This window comes from Tachypleus tridentatus, chromosome 13 (genome assembly GCF_004210375.1).
Source record: "Tachypleus tridentatus isolate NWPU-2018 chromosome 13, ASM421037v1, whole genome shotgun sequence".
In the NCBI taxonomy this organism is placed as follows: Eukaryota; Metazoa; Arthropoda; class Merostomata; order Xiphosura; family Limulidae; genus Tachypleus; species Tachypleus tridentatus.
This window is the reverse complement of record NC_134837.1, coordinates 268901999-268922355: the sequence shown is the minus strand read 5'-3', so window position 1 is coordinate 268922355 and position 20357 is coordinate 268901999. Positions and strand designations below refer to the sequence as shown.

The 20357-nt window shown below is 31.9% G+C and overlaps 2 protein-coding genes across 8 annotated transcripts in view; both read left to right on the top strand.

The window, feature by feature from the left end:
- Positions 1–20357, top strand: part of LOC143240685 (SWI/SNF complex subunit SMARCC2-like) — a 90869-nt gene that overhangs the window by 25867 nt on the left and 44645 nt on the right. For 5 of the 7 annotated variants that reach the window (XM_076483527.1, XM_076483523.1, XM_076483522.1 and 2 more), the window contains exons 3-8: positions 5899–5984; positions 10220–10464; positions 11949–12018; positions 12387–12462; positions 13207–13290; positions 17626–17667. The gene's annotated coding sequence lies outside the window, so the exon portion shown is untranslated. Of the gene's footprint in view, positions 1–5898; positions 5985–10219; positions 10465–11930; positions 12019–12386; positions 12463–13206; positions 13291–17625; positions 17668–20357 lie in introns of all 7 variants that reach the window. The other 2 variants (XM_076483528.1, XM_076483524.1) reach the window with 1 other exon arrangement.
- LOC143236554 (SWI/SNF complex subunit SMARCC2-like) overlaps positions 1–20357 on the top strand; it is a 36961-nt gene that overhangs the window by 16242 nt on the left and 362 nt on the right. Inside the window, exons 3-8 of the mRNA XM_076474857.1 lie at positions 5899–5984; positions 10220–10464; positions 11949–12018; positions 12387–12462; positions 13207–13290; positions 17626–17667. Coding sequence (XP_076330972.1) covers positions 5899–5984; positions 10220–10464; positions 11949–12018; positions 12387–12462; positions 13207–13290; positions 17626–17667 — 603 coding nt within the window. The remainder of the gene's footprint in view (positions 1–5898; positions 5985–10219; positions 10465–11948; positions 12019–12386; positions 12463–13206; positions 13291–17625; positions 17668–20357) is intronic.

The window sequence follows — 20357 nt, the reverse complement described above, 5'->3', positions numbered from 1 at the left end:
TCTCTTTAACATCTAATTCTGAAAATGGCCATAATGTCAAATAACTCAGAACCAGGACTGGAAAGGCTAACTTCAGGTGACTAACAGTGGTTATTGAACTTCCCTTTTAGTCTTCCTGGTGAGTTACTATAATTACAGTTATGTTACATAAAGTCCTTTACAGCTTGTATTACTGTAGTTTTTATATTCCTGCTGAAGACTAGATGTAAAAATTGATTGTAATGCTATTTATATTTTTAATTCAAAAATTAAACTTTTTGTTTCACCTTAATTTCCTTTTATGAATTTCAATAATTCTACTTTAACTTTTTACTGGATGTTTTGTGCAGATAGCCTAGTTGTCTAAGCAATAAAACACCAAACCAACCAATCAATCCTTTCTAATCTGAATGACATTAAGGCCTTCATTAATTCCTATCCTGTGTGTCTTTTCTTACAGGAATCATTTCTGAATCCTGCCATTACATTTACCTTTCTGCAGTTTTTGTTTTACCAAAACAACAGGTTGTCTGAAGGGCAATTGCATGGAGGGATGGCACTGCTGGTCAACCCACCCTGGTATTGTCCTTTGATACATCCTTGGATGCCATCACTATCAGTGTTTCCCTGGGTCGTACCATCACTGTTCATTCTCTCTACCTGCCTTCCGGTGAGACTTATGATCAGTTAGACCTTGATGGTCTAAATGAATAGTTGCTGTTTCCCTTTTTAATTGTTAGTGACTAATGGACACAATCCCCTCTGAGGCAGTTTTGTTACTGTGTTTTGAGTGTATGCTCTTGGATCACAACCTTTCTCTCTTCAATACTGGTTCTTATATTTATTTTCATGCACCTAGTCAATCTTTGACTGCCACTGATCTTTCTATTTTCTCCTGTTTACTTTTTTATCATTTTTCTTGGAGGGTTGATAGTAATCTATGAGGCAATGATAATTTCCTTTTATTTTGAAGGAGATTATTTAGGATAAATGTCACCTTACTGGCATGCCTTGGTGGAAGTAGGACAAATCCCACTGGCCCTCTTTCACCATTCACTCAGAAATTGATCTTACCGTTGTCTGTATGTTATTGGTAGCAGACTGTGTGATAGCAGTGACTGGCTGTATCATCCAGGAAATTAATCAATCTGTTCCTAAGACCTCAACACATTTTCCATGGTATCCTTATCCATGGTGGAGTCCTACCTACCAAGAGAGAGGGAAGGCTCAAAAATGGGGCTGGGATACTTTTCACAGGTATCCCACTCTTTTGAACCGTGTTGCTTTCCAACAACATCACAACAAGCTATTCCAGACCAAACCTTCTGTTGATCTTTGGCCATCTTATTTGTGTAAAGATCAAAAGAAGGGAGTTGTCCTAACAAGGCTTTGCATTGGTCACAGTTTTTTAACCCATCATTTTCTTATATCTGTTACTGATCTACCAATGTGTGGCCTTTGTGATATTCAAGTTACAGTGAAACATGTTTTACTGTCATGCTGTTGTTACAACCATGAACCACGGCACCATTTTCACCATGTCTTTTCTGTGGTTTTACTCCTTATGTTGGACAGTGTCATTGGCCAAATTTAAAAAAAAACAACAAACCAGCAAATTAAACAAGACTTGTGGAATATATATAATCTTTATATTAATTCAGATAAACATGAAAGTAACAGGATTATTTTGACACTGACCAAAATGTAAGGTATTTTTCAGTTGACATGTTAATATCAATTAATCTTGCTGTTCATGTCTGAGGTATCTCCTTTAATTTTAAATATGATGGTAATTTACCACAGTGTCTAAACACAGGCCAGTGATCCCCAGAAAATTAGAGGCTCCAACTGGAAATTGAAGTAAATATACTTTCACAAGACAAAAACACGACTATGGGTTAGAAAAAAAAGGAAACAAATTGAGATATTTTGAAAAGGCATCCTAGCTGTTCAGGATTTCTTAGATTAATATTTACTATTCTAGTTAGCCCTTAGATATCCTAGCTGGTCAGGTCCACTTAAATTACTCCTATGTGTGTATATATACACATAATTCAGGTCTACACCAGTAATAATATTAGTAGAAGCACATTAATTCTGATGCCATTTGGAAGGTTCTTTCAATATTGATCAAAACATGAAAGGTGAAGATCTAAGCTATATAATGCTCTAAATATCATTGGTGCAGTAGAAGTAGAAATGATACTTCAGTTTATGGAATTATTAAATCCCACAGATTTGGCCCTAGATCTAAAATAAATCATGACACATCAATATGTTGTCTTCATTTCATATTTCCTCATGTGACTACTTTCAATTGAATTTAACACACTACATCTAGTCTAGTTTACTTATCTATAAGTTTCAGCCATTTTGCAATATTTTCTCTAAGAATGAAAGCCCTTCTCACTAAAGGAAGCAAAAACTAATTTGGACAGTTGTTGAAAATGTTCATGTGTTAGAAGAGAGAAATGTTACCGGTAAAGAGACACTGAATGTTTTAGAGGAGAGAGATAAATTATGAGACAATACATTTCACAACTTTACACAAATAGTGCTTTAACCAAAAGTTAACCACAACTTTACACAGGTGGTACTTTAACCAAACGTTAACCACAACTTTACACAGGTAGTACTTTAACCAAAAGTTAACCACAACTTTACACGGGTGGTACTTTAACCAAAAGTTAACCACAACATTACACGGGTGGTACTTTAATCAGAAGTTAACCACAACTTTACACAGGTAGTACTTTAACCAAAAGTTAACCACAACTTTACACAGGTGGTACTTTAACCAAACGTTAACCACAACTTTACACAGGTGGTACTTTAACCAAATGTTAACCACAACTTTACACAGGTAGTACTTTAACCAAACGTTAACCACAACTTTACACAGGTGGTACTTTAACCAAAAGTTAACCACAACTTTACACAGGTAGTACTTTAACCAAACGTTAACCACAACTTTACACAGGTGGTACTTTAACCAAAAGTTAACCACAACTTTACACAGGTAGTACTTTAACCAAAAGTTAACCACAACTTTACACAGGTGGTACTTTAACCAAAAGTTAACCACAACTTTACACAGGTAGTACTTTAACCAAAAGTTAACCACAACTTTACACAGGTGGTACTTTAACCAAACGTTAACCACAACTTTACACAGGTGGTACTTTAACCAAATGTTAACCACAACTTTACACAGGTGGTACTTTAACCAAACGTTAACCACAACTTTACACAGGTGGTACTTTAACCAAACGTTAACCACAACTTTACACAGGTGGTACTTTAACCAAAAGTTAACCACAACTTTACACAGGTGGTACTTTAACCAAAAGTTAACCACAACTTTACACAGGTAATACTTTAATCAGAAGTTAACCACAACTTTACACAGGTGGTACTTTAATCAGAAGTTAACCACAACTTTACACAGGTGGTACTTTAACCAAAAGTTAATCCCAACTTTACACAGGTGGTACTTTAACCAAATGTTAACCACAACATTACACAGGTGGTACTTTAACCAAACGTTAACCACAACTTTACACAGGTGGTACTTAAACCAAAAGTTAACCACAACTTTACACAGGTGGTACTTTAACCAAAAGTTAACCACAACTTTACACGGGTGGTACTTTAACCAAAAGTTAACCACATTACACGGGTGGTACTTTAACCAAACGTTAACCACAACTTTACACAGGTGGTACTTTAACCAAAAGTTAACCACAACTTTACACAGGTAATACTTTAATCAGAAGTTAACCACAACTTTACACGGGTGGTACTTTAACCAAAAGTTAAACACAACTTTTCACGGGTTGTACTTTAACCGAAAGTTAACCACAACTTTACACAAGTAATACTTTAATCAGAAGTTAACCACAACTTTACACCGGTGGTACTTTAATCAGAAGTTAACCACAACATTACACAGGTAATATTTTAATCAGAGGTTAACTTTGCACATAATGATGAACATTATTGATATATATATGTGAAGACAAAGACTTTTAAAAATATTGAAAAAAATTGGTGAGAAGAAATATCACTTATAGGTAACAAAATTGTTTTATAGGATAAGATGTTCTGGAAAAGTGACATACTCAAGCAAGGTTTACTTTGACATTCCTGAGTAAATCTTCTGATTTATTAATAACACTGGAATTTAATAATACCAAATTAGACTTACTTTTGTAAAAACAAAATTCTCTTGGGGCAGAAGTTCCAAAAAATAAAATTCCCTTTGAATTTTTTTTTTGTAAAACTTATTTTAATTCATCACAAAAAAGAGAGGACATATTGAAAGCTATTTATAGCTTTATTATATGTTGCTTACTTGGGTGCTGGTTAAATCCTGCAGGGTATACCATTTGTTATTTCAGTAGTGATTACAAAAATATAATAGAAAAAAGCATATATATCAAACTTCTCCATTCTTTAAAATAAAAGGACATTAGTACTTATTACAAATATACCACATTCCAAATATCACTTTTAATAGCTAATCAACATTTATAGTAAGTGCTTGTTTTATCATGTTCACTGATGTTGAATAAACTATCTAATCTTGTGTCATCCATTAAATAATATGGGGTAAAATTCATGTGGGAATGACACATTTTTATCACATTTATTTTCAGTATAACTATACAGTTTGTAAAGAAGTCTCAAGTGTTTGAAGAATTTAATTACATTTAGTAAAAAATGAATAATAAAATTAGGTTTATGTGTTGTAAAAGCTATGAAAAAATATTAAACTGATGATTTATATTCATAAGAAATAAAGCAGTTGTACAGTAACTTATGAAAATTAAAAAGTTAGTTATAACTCAGAGAAATATTCCACTTTAGTCATGCAAAATACTTCATGTTTCACAATCAGATATTTGTATTACATTTTTTAAAATAACACTGTTTGTATCTTAAGACTGCTGGTGTTGGTAATAAAACTTTTATTAAAATAAAGTAGAGAACAACATTTCAAACTTAGATCGTCTTCAGGTTAACAAAGAGAGAGTTTGCAGCTAACAGTTGCCAGGAACATGTATTAGACGGATGACAACATAAACATGTGCAGTATTGTAGGTGGCATTACAGTTAGATGTTAGGTTACTAACTATTATAGGTATAAAGGTGTTCCTTTATACTGGTTTAATCACAAATAACTGTTTGTTTTATAAAGTATTACTTCAAACCTCAAAGATGTAAACAAAACTATATTCTCAAAAAACTCAGGAACTTCTGAATTTCTTATTCCTATGAGGATTCTAGCCTAGCTTTCTGGGAGTACTAGGTAGTTCACAGATGAACCACGTTTGACCACCTCTAAAATTTACATGGTATCTTCTGAATAATTGAAAACTGAATTCCCTAACATAATGTTTTTGTTGTATAATTTGTTTCTGTCATGGTTGTTGTTGTTGTTTTGAATTAAGCACAAAGCTACACAGTAGGCTATCTGTGCTCTGCAGACATACCACTGGGCCACTGGAGGGCTTCTGTCACGGACAAGGTGTGAATGGTTATTTATGTGGTCTACAAATAATCTCTAATCCTTAATGGTTGTACATCATTTTGGGAAATTAAAAGAAGTATAACTGAGACTGAATGAGATTTGATTGTCATACCTTAAATGATTTGCCAAATTCTGTACAAAGAAATATATTTGGAAATGTTAATTTTCAGGAAAGATGTGTTAACTCATGTCCAAGTGTAATTTATATTAACTATCCTGTTCATGAGTATATATATATTTTTTTTAATTAACAGAAAGAAATGGAATGTTTGCAATACATTGAGTACAGAACACATATGCCAAATTGTAACATTACATCATTTCACAAACAAAATGCACTTTCTTCAAGTGGACACTGATATAAAAAATAGTTTAACATTTTACAGATAAGATGTTTCATGGACTTCAGACCTGGAGGTGCTTTGTGCCACATTCTTGCTGCTGTCTACAAGTTCAAAAGTGACCAAGGATGGTACGTACACACAGTTTTATATATAAATTTACATGTATACACTTTTATATAAAGTTATTTCTATTAGTTATTTTGCAGCATAATGCCAGAGAAGTATTATGTTGATTCACTCTACATGTAAAAAAAACTGAATTACCAGTAATTTATGCATACATAAGGGTCAAAGTGCATTTATATTACAACCTTTATAGTTTTACATTCAAAATTTAGTTAAACAATGCTATTAGTACTATATCAAAACACACAGTTGTGTGTTTTGTAGCCAAAAAAACAACCTGCAACACCTGGGGTGTGTCATTAACAGGAGCGATAGTTTTGTGATTTTATACCTTTTTTAGCTTGGACTGTAGTAATCTAAAACATTATGTGCATTTAGTAATGTGCTCTACTGAACTCTTATTTCGCATACTAGATTTCAAGACAATCCAGAAATAAACACCTGAGATATCTTCAAGTTTGGTTCAGTTTTCTCCTTTTTTTTCCACATCCAAGTACGAAAATTTGATGGAAAAACACTTAATTTGGTTACTAATAGATCTTTATGGCCTACAGTTAGGAACCTTATTTGATGTAAATATAAGTAACATGTTTAAAGTTATTCAACAAAACCACTTAAATTTAATACCTTTTACAGATGCCTACTGAAAAAAGTCGTGAGCTGTTGGTTAAACATTTTTGCTACAGCTTAATCTAAGAGTGAAAGTGGACAGATTTTTGTTATCAGAGATGGCTAATTTAGAGCAGCAAAACTGTTAGGTGAAAGGATATCCAGATACATAAATATTAGTTAGGTCAAAGACAATAAAGTATCAATTTATAGCTCCAGTTTTCCAGGTCATTCAGGTAGATGGTTATTATTGAATATTCGTTTCCAACTTTTTAGCACAAGTTTGCTAAATTTTCTGAATTTATCCCAATTAAAGAATGTTTAGCATTATATGGTATTAGCTTAAGAAATTAGCATAAATAATGATGCTTGTTGTGGCATACCAAATGAATGGTTGGTGATGATAAGAAACTGTTAATCTAAAATCCGTGATGTTACTAATAGATAAGAAAGCTATTAACACTGTTTTAAAAAGTAATTGTAAAATGATTAGTGGGACCCTTTAAAGTATCAACAAAATAGGCTTAGGAGCCAACATGTTAAAAGAAATCAGAATTAATGGCCAAGATTAATATCTAACATCGATAATAAATATACAGCAAATATCCATTCATTGGTTAGCCAGGCCATGTTTTTCTGTTCAGTTTTGAGCATGGCAGTGGTTGAAACAAAACACGTGGCCTAGCTAACTAATAAATAAATATTTCCTATGAAATTATGATCAATACTACCACTGTAGCCACCAGTTTTAATTTCATTACTTAAAGTTGCACGATGAATGCTTTTTTGGGCTCTTCTTTATTCACACTGGGAGTATTTTTGATTACATTCCAATAAGCCTATCATCAAAACTTAGTTTATAATTCAAGTCTTTATACTATTTAAATTTTGTCTTCACTTTTCCAAGTCACATGATGAGTCTGCACTCTGAATTACTTTCGTCAGACTGATTGGTCTGACTGCAAGATAATTTTTATCTTATGATTTAAAACTTTTTTCATCATATATTTTTGAAATATTCATATCCTCCAGAACTTCCGAATTAAATATCAAAATATTTTTTTAGTGAAACATCTATTACTTTTCTTTCTATAACACAGAGTTAAGTCTTTTTAATCATCCTTGTAACAAACATGGGGAAAGAAATTAAAAATACAGAATAAACCTGTGTTTTCTAGAATGAATGAACATTGTAGTTTATCAAATTTAATTTAAAATTCCATGTCTAACCTACTAAGTTTCTAATTTTTATATTTTAGGTACTTTTATATCAATAGGTGAAAAATGTGCATGAAAAACAAGAAATGCGATATTTTAAGTAATGTTGTCTTTTTCATGTTTTTATACTTGTATGATAGACAAATACTTAGTAACAATAGTGTGGTCTGTGAAATTATTGAATCCTTTTCTCTCTACACTGATAGTTTAGTTTCAGTTAAAGAAGAGAAAATATAAAACAACTTGTTAACTTTGAAGGAGGTTCTGCAGGAAACAAAAAGTGGAATATAGAAGTTTGTAAGAAGAGCAGTTTCATTCTTAGCATTAAATTCAAATTTCATTCACACTGACTCAGTAAAGACTGTAAATTCATAGACACTTCTTGAGTAAAAGTATGTTATGAAAAATCAGTACCTTGTAAGATACTGAAGATAACAAAGATAAGAAAATAAATGTTTAGACTAAATAGCTTAAATCTCAATGTTACACAGTTATATAGATTATTATATTGACTTTTTGTGTATGTCGTGCTAACATTAGAGAGGCTGCAGTAACACGGCACACGTGCACTCATTTTACTGTATCCAATAGTATAAAACACATTTAGTTTTTACAAGGTGATCTATCTTTGTTATGATTTAATAGACTAGCATTTGGTAAAATACACTCACCATTCAGTTATAATACATGTACATGTATATAATATACTACATTATACTACTTACAAATAAGTTCTTACAATTCAGTTATTTTTTTAAACTTAGAATGGTAGATAAAGAATAATAGAAAACAATTATGATTTTTATATGCAAAAACAGCTCGTTTGGGTTGAGAAAATATTTTACATAGAAGAGCAAACAACGTTTCGACCTTCTTCAGTCATCGTCAGGTTCACAAAGAACACTGCAAGTCAAATAAACACAACATAACCATAGAAAACACTCAAATACTAAATAAAGAAACAAACATAAACATATGCAAAATTAAGGAAGCCTTACTTATACAACAACTTAAACTCAAAATAAATCAATATAAAGGAATGCCTTTATACCTATATTAATATAATAAAATAAATAAAATTATATATTCAAACATCTAATACCGCCCTCTACATTCCGACACTCAGTTACACAACCCCTTTCAGACATGTGGTCAGCTTCCAGTCAGTTACCTCCTTCTTTGTGAACCTGACGATGACCTAAGAAGGTCGAAACGTTGTTCGCTCTTCTACGTAAAATATTTTCTCAACCCAAACGAGCCATTTTTGCATATAAATTTCTCAACAAGTGGGTTTCTCGACATCACTGATAATTATGATTTTTACTTATGAACTCTGTTTGTTGTGGGTTGCTAAACTCTATAAAATTTTGCACACGGATGATGTGAAATAAGTTTTTGAAGTTGTATGCTTACATTATAAGCAACTAAAAAAATCTTAAATTACTTTATTAATACCACAGAAGTAAATTATATTTTATCAAACTTAATAACTAAGCTGTATTTGGGTCTAGAAAATATATAAAATTTCAAACTTAATAAAGTTTTACCTAACCACTTTGAATCTAGGGTGAAATGAAAGAATTTATCTCCTGAAACTTTCAAAGAGGCTGAAAAAGCCTTGAGGGGACATTCTGAACTTCTGATTGGTTATTCATATGCATCACAGACAGAAGTAGGTGTACATGAGCATTTCCAAAAGTGGAAAAGAGTAGGGGGAGCTGTTGTGTTTCATTTACTAAATCTCTCAATATCTCAACAAATACAAAAGTAGGAGATACTAATTTTATATTCTATCTTGTGAATATTGGTAACTTGTAAATAATACAAACTCTTTGAATTTGGGCATAAACACCTAATATGAAACAGTGCTGTAACTAACATAATACGTGACACACAAAAATTGATATTTAGCATTTTGGTTTAATATTTATTTTTAAATTAAGAAATTAAATAATGTATAACACAAAAATTTGAATTATAATGTACAATTTGATACTAAACTTATTATCATATATTCCTAAAGTAGCAGTTCAGTAAAATTTAGTATATAAATCTACAAATACAATGACATGACTTTTGGCCCATGACCCATATTGATAGCATTAATCAACCCAAAAAATGTATGCACTACCAAACGAAAAAAGAAACTGTCTGAAGAACTGTGGAAAAAAAAAAATTGCTGATGTACATTGATTGTATTATCTTTATGGTAATTATGTGAATTTTTGTATAATTGATAGTCATATTTGTATTGGAAATCTTTTACCTGTTGGGTTTTTACCTCATTCAATACTTATGGCACTTATAGAAAAGCTAACCAAGAAGTAGATAAATTTATATTTAAATCTGTTATTATTTGATGTTTTCCTAATGAAGAGTTCAGAATTATTGATGTATCTTGCTGTTTCAGGCGTCGTTTTGATTTTCAGTCTCCATCTAGGATGGATCGTAATGTAGAAATGTTTATGACAGTTGAGAAGTCTTTGGTTCAAAACAAATGTCTGTCATTACCTCACATCTATATCATGCCAGAAATAGATAAGCAGCTTGTGGTACGACTTAAGGACATAATCAAACGTCATCAAGGAACCATTGCAGAAAGTCCAGAGGAGAGTACACATTTAGTGTATCCTCCATCCACTAGTGATAGTTCAGGTTGGTAGGCTACATAAGATCATTATTCTTTTTGTACTTCTTGTGTGGCTAGTAGACAACTTTTAAAATCCAATGTGTTGTAGAATCTATGACTTGATAAGACCATTGTACTGTATGACTTCATGAATTTATTGTACTGCGTGACCTGATCAGTCCATTGTATTGTAGAATCTCTGACTTGAACAATTTATTGTACTCTGTGACCTGATCAGTTCATTGTATTGTAGAATCTGTGACTTGATCAATTTATTGTACTCTGTGACCTGATCAGCCCATTTTATTGTAGAATCTGTGACCTGATCAATTTATTGTACTGTGTGACCTGATCAGTCCATTGTATTGTAGAATCTGTGACTTGATCAATTTATTGTACTGTGTGACCTGATCAGTCCATTGTATTGTAGAATCTGTGACTTGATCAATTTATTGTACTGTGTGACCTGATCAGTTCATTGTGTTGTAGAAATGTGAATTGATCATTTTTATCAAAAAAAGCTTATTGGTAAGTATTGTAAGTAAATATCAATTAGATATCTTTATATTGTTAGGACTTCATAAATATGAATGGAATGAGTTTTTAAAACAGCATCTCGGGTATTGTAAGTAAATATCAATTAGATATCTTTATATTGTTAGGACTTCATAAATATGAATGGAATGAGTTTTTAAAACAGCATCTCGGGTATTGTAAGTAAATATCAATTAGATATCTTTATATTGTTAGGACTTCATAAGTGTGAATGGAATGAATTTTTAAAACAGCATCTCGGGTATTGTAAGTAAATATCAATTAGATATCTTTATATTGTTAGGACTTCATAAATATGAATGGAATGAGTTTTTAAAACAGCATCTCGGGTATTGTAAGTAAATATCAATTAGATATCTTTATATTGTTAGGACTTCATAAATATGAATGGAATCAGTTTTCAAAACAACATCTAATTGGCTAGTTTTTGAGGCCAACTTATATTGAATATCTGGTTTACGAGACATTTGAAACTATATATTTCATCACACTCATTAAACAACTATTTGAAAGCACTCGAGTTTTGGGTCTTGTTTGAAAAAATATTAATTATCATTATATTGTTAAGACATTATAATAACTATCTTTGTTTTATTAAGATGTTATAACAACTATCTTTGTATTGTTAAAACAACATAAATAATGATAGATTGCGATTGCAAGTAGTAACTCAGATATTTATTGTGAAAATATTTTTCTTCTAATTAATCAAATTGAGTTATTTACCAGCAGAAAGTACTTGAAACATAATTACTTGTAATTAGGTAGTAAAACATAAACTTGAAATACAGATAAAAATCCAAACAAGTATTTGTGTGGAAGTTGAAGTAGTTAATACTGACATGTTATTGCTGATACAGAAGTACATTGTTGCCATTTATTGTATGTACAGATGCACGAATGTTAGTGTCTGTAAGTTTACATTGTTTATTTATAGTTGTGTTGATTGTTTCAGAAGAGTGGGTCCGTGTCGTACTAAAACGTGAACGTTGTGCAATGATTCATTGGTGGTATTACCCAGATAGGTAAGAAGTTTTCTGGGCAACATGTATTTTATTGTTTGAAATATTTCATTCTGAAAACAAACTTTCAAATTTAAAGGTAATACAGGCTGTTATTTTTCTAATAGTATCGACTGAGGAAACTTTTTAGTTTTTCAGGTCTTTGATTTGAAGAAAGTATAAGCAGAACATCTTTAGTAAGAAGAATAAAATTCCTTTGTAAAAATAAGTGTTTTGTTTGGTCAGTGTAAATGACCAAATGTAATGAACTACTTAATAAAAACTATTGAGATAAACAACACAGAGTATGACATTAAGATTTGTTTTTAAATAGTTATTAAAATACATATAGCTCTGTGTTTAAATTAAAGTTACAATTTTAATACATATAGCTATGATACATGGGTTACTGGAATAGATATTGACCAAGAACCTGAGTCTCCTCAGCCACGCTCTGGACCTTATGAGGTAAATGAAGTTATTTATCAGAAAATGTTATTAATTAGGAGTTGGTAATAACTTAGTTAATGTTATAGTTTGTGTTTATTTTTTAACTGCTGTAAGGATTAGTTTTGTTCTCTATACCAAGGGGTATTGTGTGTATGTGTGTTGTCAGTGATATAGGATGTTTTCCAAAGGGTATTGTGTGTGTGTGTTGTCAATGATATAGAATGTTTTCCAAGGGGTATTGTGTGTGTGATGTAGGATGTTTTCCAAGGGGTATTGTGTGTGTGATGTAGGATGTTTTCCAAGGGGTATTGTGTGTGTGATGTAGGATGTTTTCCAAGGGGTATTGTGTGTGTGATGTAGGATGTTTCCCAAGGGGTATTGTGTGTGTGATGTAGGATGTTTCCCAAGGGGTATTGTGTGTGTGATATAGGATGTTTCCCAAGGGGTATTGTGTGTGTGATACAGGATGTTTCCCAAGGGGTATTGTGTGTGTGATGTAGGATGTTTTCCAAGGGGTATTGTGTGTGTGATATTGGATGTTCTTCAAGGGATGACAACTTGATATTGATGTTTTTTATTTTCTAGATTTCACTGGCTTTCAGCTTAATGTGTTTGTTATAGGATAATTTCCCAGATACTAGAGTATGTTTTAAATGAGGGAAAACATCCCTTTAAACATTGTGATTCATACTGTTACCTGAAGATATCAATCATGAAAGGGAAAAAAAACAACATTTCTTTAAATGTAGGTTTTGTTTTCAGGTGAACGTTCGTTGGTTGCTTGACTTAGATGAATATAATGAATGGATGAATGAAGAAGATTATGAAGTAGAAATGGATTTAACAGTAAGTATGTTAACAGTAGTTCCTTGTATTAATACTAATGTAGCATACAGAATGTTGTTTATATAGTAGTGTATGAGGTAAAGAGTTGTTGGGTAGTTGGAGGGAAGGGTGATGTGATGAAACATTGTTTCTGTAGTGGTATATGAAGTAAAGGGAAGTTGGGTAGTTGGAGAGGAAGGGTGATGTGATGAAACATTGTTTCTGTAGTGGTATATGAAGTAAAGGGCAGTTGGGTAGTTGAAGTGGGAAGGGTGATGTGATGAAACATTGTTTCTGTAGTGCTATATGAAGTAAAGGGAAGTTGGGTAGTTGGAGAGGGAATGGTGATGTGATGAAACATTGTTTCTGTAGTGGTATATGAAGTAAAGGGAAGTTGGGTAGTTGGAGAGGGAAGGGTGATGTGATGAAACATTGTTTCTGTAGTACTATATGAAAGTAAAAAGTTAGGTAGTTGGAGAGGAATAGTGATGTGATGAAACATTATTTCTGTAGTAGTATATGAAAGTAAAGAGAAGATTAGGTTGGTGGAGAGGAAGGGTTATGTGATGAAACGTTATTTCTGTAGTAGTATATAAGTAAAAAAGAAGATTAGGTAGTTGGAGGAAGGGTGATGTGATAAACATTATTTCTGTAGTAGTATATAAGTAAAAGAAGTTAGGTAGTTGGAGAGGAAGGGTGATGTGATAAACATTATTTCTGTAGTAGTATATAAGTAAAGAGATTAGGTAGTTGGAGAGGAAAGGTGATGTGATGAAAAGTTATTTCTCTAGTACTATATGAAGTAAAAAGAAGTTAGAGTAGTTGGAGAGGAAGAGGTGATGTGACGAAAACTTTATTTCTGTAGTAGTATATAAGTAAAGGAAGTTAGGTAGTTAGAGAGGGAATAGTGATGTGATGAAACATTATTTCTATAGTAGTATATATAAGATTAAAGGAAGTTAGGTAGTTGGAGAGGAAAAGGTGATGTGATGAAACATTATTTCTGTAGTAGTATATAAATAAAGTAAGAAGTTAGGTAGTTGGAGAGGGAAAGGTGATGTGATGAAACATTATTTCTATGAGTAGTATATAAGTAAAGAGAAGTTAGGTAGTTGAAGAGAGGAAGGGTGATGAGATGAAACGTTATTTCTATAGTGGTATATAAGTAAAGTAAAGAGTTAGGTAGTTGGAGGAAGGGTGATGTGAGTAAACTTTATTTCTATAGTGGTATATAAGTAAAAGGAAGTTAGGTAGTTAAGAGGGGAAGAGGTGATGTGATGAAACGTTATTTCTATGAAGTAGTATATAAAGTAAAAGAGATTAGGTAGTTGGAGAGGAAGAGGTGATGTGACGAAACGTTATTTCTGTAGTAGTATATAAAAAAAGAAGAAGTTGGAGAGGGAAGGGTGATGTGATGAAACGTTATTTCTGTAGTAGTATATAAAGTAAAAAAAAAGGTAGTTGGAGAGGAAAGAGTGATGTGATAAACGTTATTTCTATAGTAGTATATAAGTAAAGAGATTAGGTAGTTGGAGAGGAAGAGGTGATGTGATGAAACATTATTTCTATAGTAGTATATAAATAAAAGAGAGTTGGAGGGGAAGGTGATATGATGAAACGTTATTTCTATAGTAGTATATAAGTAAAAGAGTTAGGTAGTTGGAGAGGAAGGGTGATGTGATAAACATTATTTCTATAGTAGTATATAAGTAAAGAAGTTAGGTAGGTTAGAAGAGGAAAAGGTGATGAGACGAAACGTTATTTCTATAGTAGTATATAAAGTAAAAGAGAGTTAGGTAGTTGGAGGAAAGTGATGATGACGAAACATTATTTCTGTAGTAGTATATAATAAATAAAAGAAGTTAGGTAGAGTGGAGTGGGAAAAGGTGATGTGATGAAACATTATTTCTATAGTAGTATATAAGTAAAAGAGTTAGGTTATTGGAGAGAAGGAAGTGTGATGATGAAACGTTATTTCTATAGTAGTATATAAATAAGTAAAGCCGAGTAGTTGGAGAGGGAAAAGGTGATGTGATAAACGTTATTTCTATAGTAGTATATATAGAAATAAAAGAGATTAGGTAGTTAGAAGTAGGAAAGAGAGTGATGTGATAAACATTATTTCTATAGTAGTATATAAGTAAAGAGAAGTTAGGTAGTTAGAGAAGGAAGGGGTGAGTGACGAAAACGTTATTTCTGCAGTAGTATATAAATAAAAAAGTTAAGAGATTGAAGAGGAAAGGGTGATGTGACGAAACGTTATTTCTGTAGTAGTATATAAGTAAAAGGAAGTTAGGTAGTTGGAGAGGGAAGGGGTGATGTGATGAAACATTATTTCTATAGTAGTATATAAGTAAAAGAGCAGTTAGGTAGTTAGAAGTGAGGAAGGGTGATGTGATAAACGTTATTTCTACAGTAGTATATAAGTAAAGAGAATTAGGTAGTTGGAGAGAGGAAAGGTGATGTGATAAGCATTATTTCTATAGTAGTCTATAAGTAAAGAGATTAGGTAGAGTGGAGGAAGGGTTATATGATAAACATTATTTCTAGTAGTAGTATATAAAGTAAAGAAAGTTAGGTAGATTGAAGTGGGAAAAGGTGATGTGATGAAACATTATTTCTATAGTGGTATATAAAGTAAAGGAAGTTAGGTAGGTGGAGGAAAGGGTGATGTGATGAAACATTATTTCTGTAGTAGTATATAAGTAAAAGAGATTAGGTAGGTGGAGGAAAAGGTGATGTGATGAAACATTATTTCTATAGTAGTATATAAATAAAGGAAGTTAGGTAGTTGGAGAGGAGGGGTTATGTGATGAAACATTATTTCTGTAGTAGTATATAAAGTAAAGAGAAGTTAGGTAGTTGAAGAGGAAGGGTGATGTGATGAAACATTATTTCTGTAGTAGTATATAAAGTAAAGGAAGATTGAAGTAGTTGGAGAGGGAAGAAGTGATGTGATGAAACATTATTTCTGTAGTGCTATATAAATAAAAGAGAGTTAGGTAGTTGAAGTGGGAAGGGTGATGTGATGAAACGTTGTTTCTGTAGTGCTATATGAAGTAAAGGGAAGTTGAGTAGTTGGAGAGGGAAGGGTGATGTGATGAAACGTTGTTTCTGTAGTGGTATATGAAGTAAAGGGAAGTTGGGTAGTTGGAGGGGGAAGGGTGATGTGATGAAACATTGTTTCTGTAGTGGTATATGAAGTAAAGGGAAGTTGGGTTGTTGGAGAGGAAGGGTGATGAGATGAGACGTTGTTTCTGTAGTGGTATATGAAGTAAAGGGAAGTTGGGTAGTTGGAGAGGAAGGGTGATGTGATGAAACATTGTTTCAGTAGTGGTATATGAAGTGAAAGGAAGTTGAGTAGTTGGAGGGGGAAGGGTGATGTGATGAAACATTAAGAAATTATTTAATGTATAATAGTAAAATTTGGATTCTAAGATATATTGTACAAGATATAAGTATGGTCAAAGAGTTTTAAGAAGCTGTTACTGAGCATTACTTAAAGAACACAGTACAATCAACCTAAAATATAAGGAATCACTTCTGACTCAGTTCAGACACCCTTCCATTGATTGGTACAAGGTGTGGCCCTTTTTAACATTTTATTATTTTTATTTTGTGTGTTTTTGTGTCATTGTTATAATTTTTTTCTATTTTTATGACCAATGACTCAAAATTGTGTAATCATAGTTGTATTAGGTATGCTTTTCCACTATACTGTTGTATTAATATTTAAAATCAGTTTGTTAACCTGTGGTATTCCTAGACCCTTGACTAAGGCTTAGCTGAAATGTCAGATACAAGTACCCAAATATTTTTTTGGTTGTTTTGTTGTCTTTACATGATAATTTCTATTTACATTATGTTTTTTATTGTGGTTACAAGGTCAGTCAAATCAACCAATTCCACATAGCAATAGAATAAATTAAATAACATAAAATATAGTAATTTTTGATACTCAATTAGGAGGTTTTAGAGGTTATGCAAAATAAATTTGAAAACTGCCTAGTGAAAAAAGGCATTTTTTATCTTAACATGAAAATAACTTTGAACTAAGACTAGTAAGAGTCTGAGTGACATTGATTCCATAAATTAACAAACAAGTCTTTTGTAGAATCTCATTTAAGAAGAACCTAATTTCTCTCTATGAAAGACTTGTATAGTTTTGTGGTTACAAGGCAGGTTAAAACAACTAAACCCACACAGAGAGGGTTACGGTACCATCAAAATGAAGAGAAAGCCACTTGTACCATGTTTTACGTTTTTATTGTGTTTTAACTTTTAACATTATTGTCTGAATTATTGTCACAAAACTTAATGAAAATTAATAAATAAATTTTTTTTTTTTTTTCCCAGGGAAGAAGACATGCCTTTAAACCCAGATACACTGTAGAAGAAGTAAGCAGTTTTGATTGTCCTGTTTTATTACTTAGCATTGTTGATATCAAACTTAATTTTATTATTTTATCTGCCCTAATAAAATGGTATTTTTAGGAACAAATTATTTGTATTGACATAAATAGTTTTTGTAATATATGCTGTGTGATCATATTTAACTGTTGACTTTAGCTATTTTCAAATCAGTAGTTCAAAATAATTTGATATGACATTATAAAAGGGTAGTGAAGAAGGGCTGTAGTAACAAAACCACTAACAGAGTGGGAAAACCATGTGAGAAGTGAGATGAGTTATTGTGTTTTCAAGACATGCTAGTTTCTTAGCAAGTGTAAATCTATAATTTCAGTTTGGTGAAAAAAATTGTGCTGAGGAAAAATAACAGTTGGAACATTTAAAAGGCATTTTTTGTGACACAAAATAAATATTACATAATGCCAGTTTTAAAACATGTTGGAGTTAAATATTGTTGAAGTAGAGTTAGAGCAGTGGTTCCCAACCTTTTTTATGCCCTGCACCCCTAAAAAATTTTAATGTTCTTGCACCCCTCACAGTAATTATTTATTTAAGAATAAAGGTGAAGGTGGTCAAAACAAATTTTTATTATTAGTTTTTAATGATATATAAACAAAAATGAAACATTTGGAAAAGAAAAAATATTACAACAAACTAAAAGTTGCATGAACCCTACATGGCCTACAAAAAATAAATTTTCATCCATGCATAAAATGAAATTTCTTTCAATTTGAAATGTTCAAATGTTCATAAGCCAATTCATATTTAATGACTCTTTTGTTCCTGTTTATTTCTTACGAGTTTCTCAAAGCGTGACACTTTGTTGCTGATAGCAATTTGCAAGTCTGCCTGTGCAGCCAATCGATTTTTATATTTTGTCTTGATTGACAAAAGGGCACTAAATCCAAACTCGCATAAGTATGTCGTCACGTCGTCACGAATGTGATGAGCACATTTAGTGCTTTTTCACAAAGTCTTGGAAACATGTCTATTGCCGAACACCAATATTGTTCCAAAGCTTTGCTTTCAAACTGCATTTCAAGAACTTGATTTGTGTGCAGTTCTTCCTTCAGTTCTTCATCATCTGACATATTATTCAAATTGAAGGAGTATGGATTCATAATCCATTCTTCAGAAGTTTCCAGTTCTCCTCCAAAATATCCATCAAATGACTTTGATTCCAAATGATCCACAATTTCTTCACACACACACATGGACTTATCCTCACCTACTATTTCTTCAAGTGATGGAAAATTTGAAAGATTCCCTCTTTTAACTTGTCGACACCAAAGATGTAACTTTTCCCAGCATTTCACAAAGCATGCACTGGGGTGTTTGCAGATCCTCACTTGTTCCGATGCAAGTGAAACCAAACTTCACATAATCATTATTCCATTTCCTTTTCTTTGACATAATGAAGTTTTTTGCACGAACACAGAATCAACAATGCACTGACTACCATAGCATCACGCATGGGTTTATATACTCTGCGAAACTTTCTAGAACATTCTCAAATATACATCGACATCATCGATTAATTCTGGATACTTCTGAAAGTTTCTCGAGTCACGATCACATGAATACATAACATAAGTAAATAATAGACACTTTAAGATGGCGTTCACGAACGTAACCTAATTAGTTGTATGGAGTATTTAAGTCACGTTTACGTTTCGTGTGTTGTTTGTTTACAGTTGTACATTAAGATTTCGGTGTGTACTGGTGACGGTAGAAATGATAGTTTATCGTAACAAAAAGCTACGTCTGTTACAAGAAAAATAAGAAATAAAAATCGAACATAATTTTTGAATATATAGGACAGTACCCTTAATATAAACATAAACACTATATAAGACAGTACCCTCAATATAAACATAAACACTCTATAGGACAGTACCCTTAATATAAACATAAACACTCTATAGGACAGTACCCTTAATAAAACATAAACACTCTATAGGACAGTACCCTTAATATAAACAGAAACAAAACTGAAATGTTATCTCACACCCCTGGTTGGGAACCATTGCAGTTAGAGGTATTGGTTTTACTTCTATTTTTAAACCTGATGCACATATTTACACTACACACCTTTTAGGTGCCTTGTGGTTATGGTAGGGTTTGATTTGCAAAACTCAGATGGAATTCTGATTGTTTTGAATAGTATATCAAAGATAGATGTTAAAACATTATTTTCCATGAGATGTTTACTGGTAAATCCTATTATCTCTTCTTTTACTTTCATTTCTCCTTATACTAATGGATTTTATTATTACTGGTAGGAAGGTTTAACGAATACTTTGTGTGATGGTTTTTGTTCACGTGATTAATATTTTACCTCGCATAAATATCCTGTTGTTTTTATTTATACATTTTCTAAAATATATTTAGCTAGGTTAAAGATCAAGTTATAAATTAGATGATTTTGATTTTTTTTTATTATGGCTAAGATTTCAAACATTTCTTCTTGTGTGTTAAGAAACTTTTTGTCTTTATGTATCATCACGTGTATCCAAGCAAATAGGTGCTTAGTGTGAAACTTTTGTGTATCACTATCATGTGTATCCAAGCAAATAGGTGCTTAGTGTGAAACTTTTGTGTATCACTATCATGTGTATCCAAGCAAATAGGTGCTTAGTGTGAAATTTTTGTGTATCACTATCATGTGTATCCAAGAA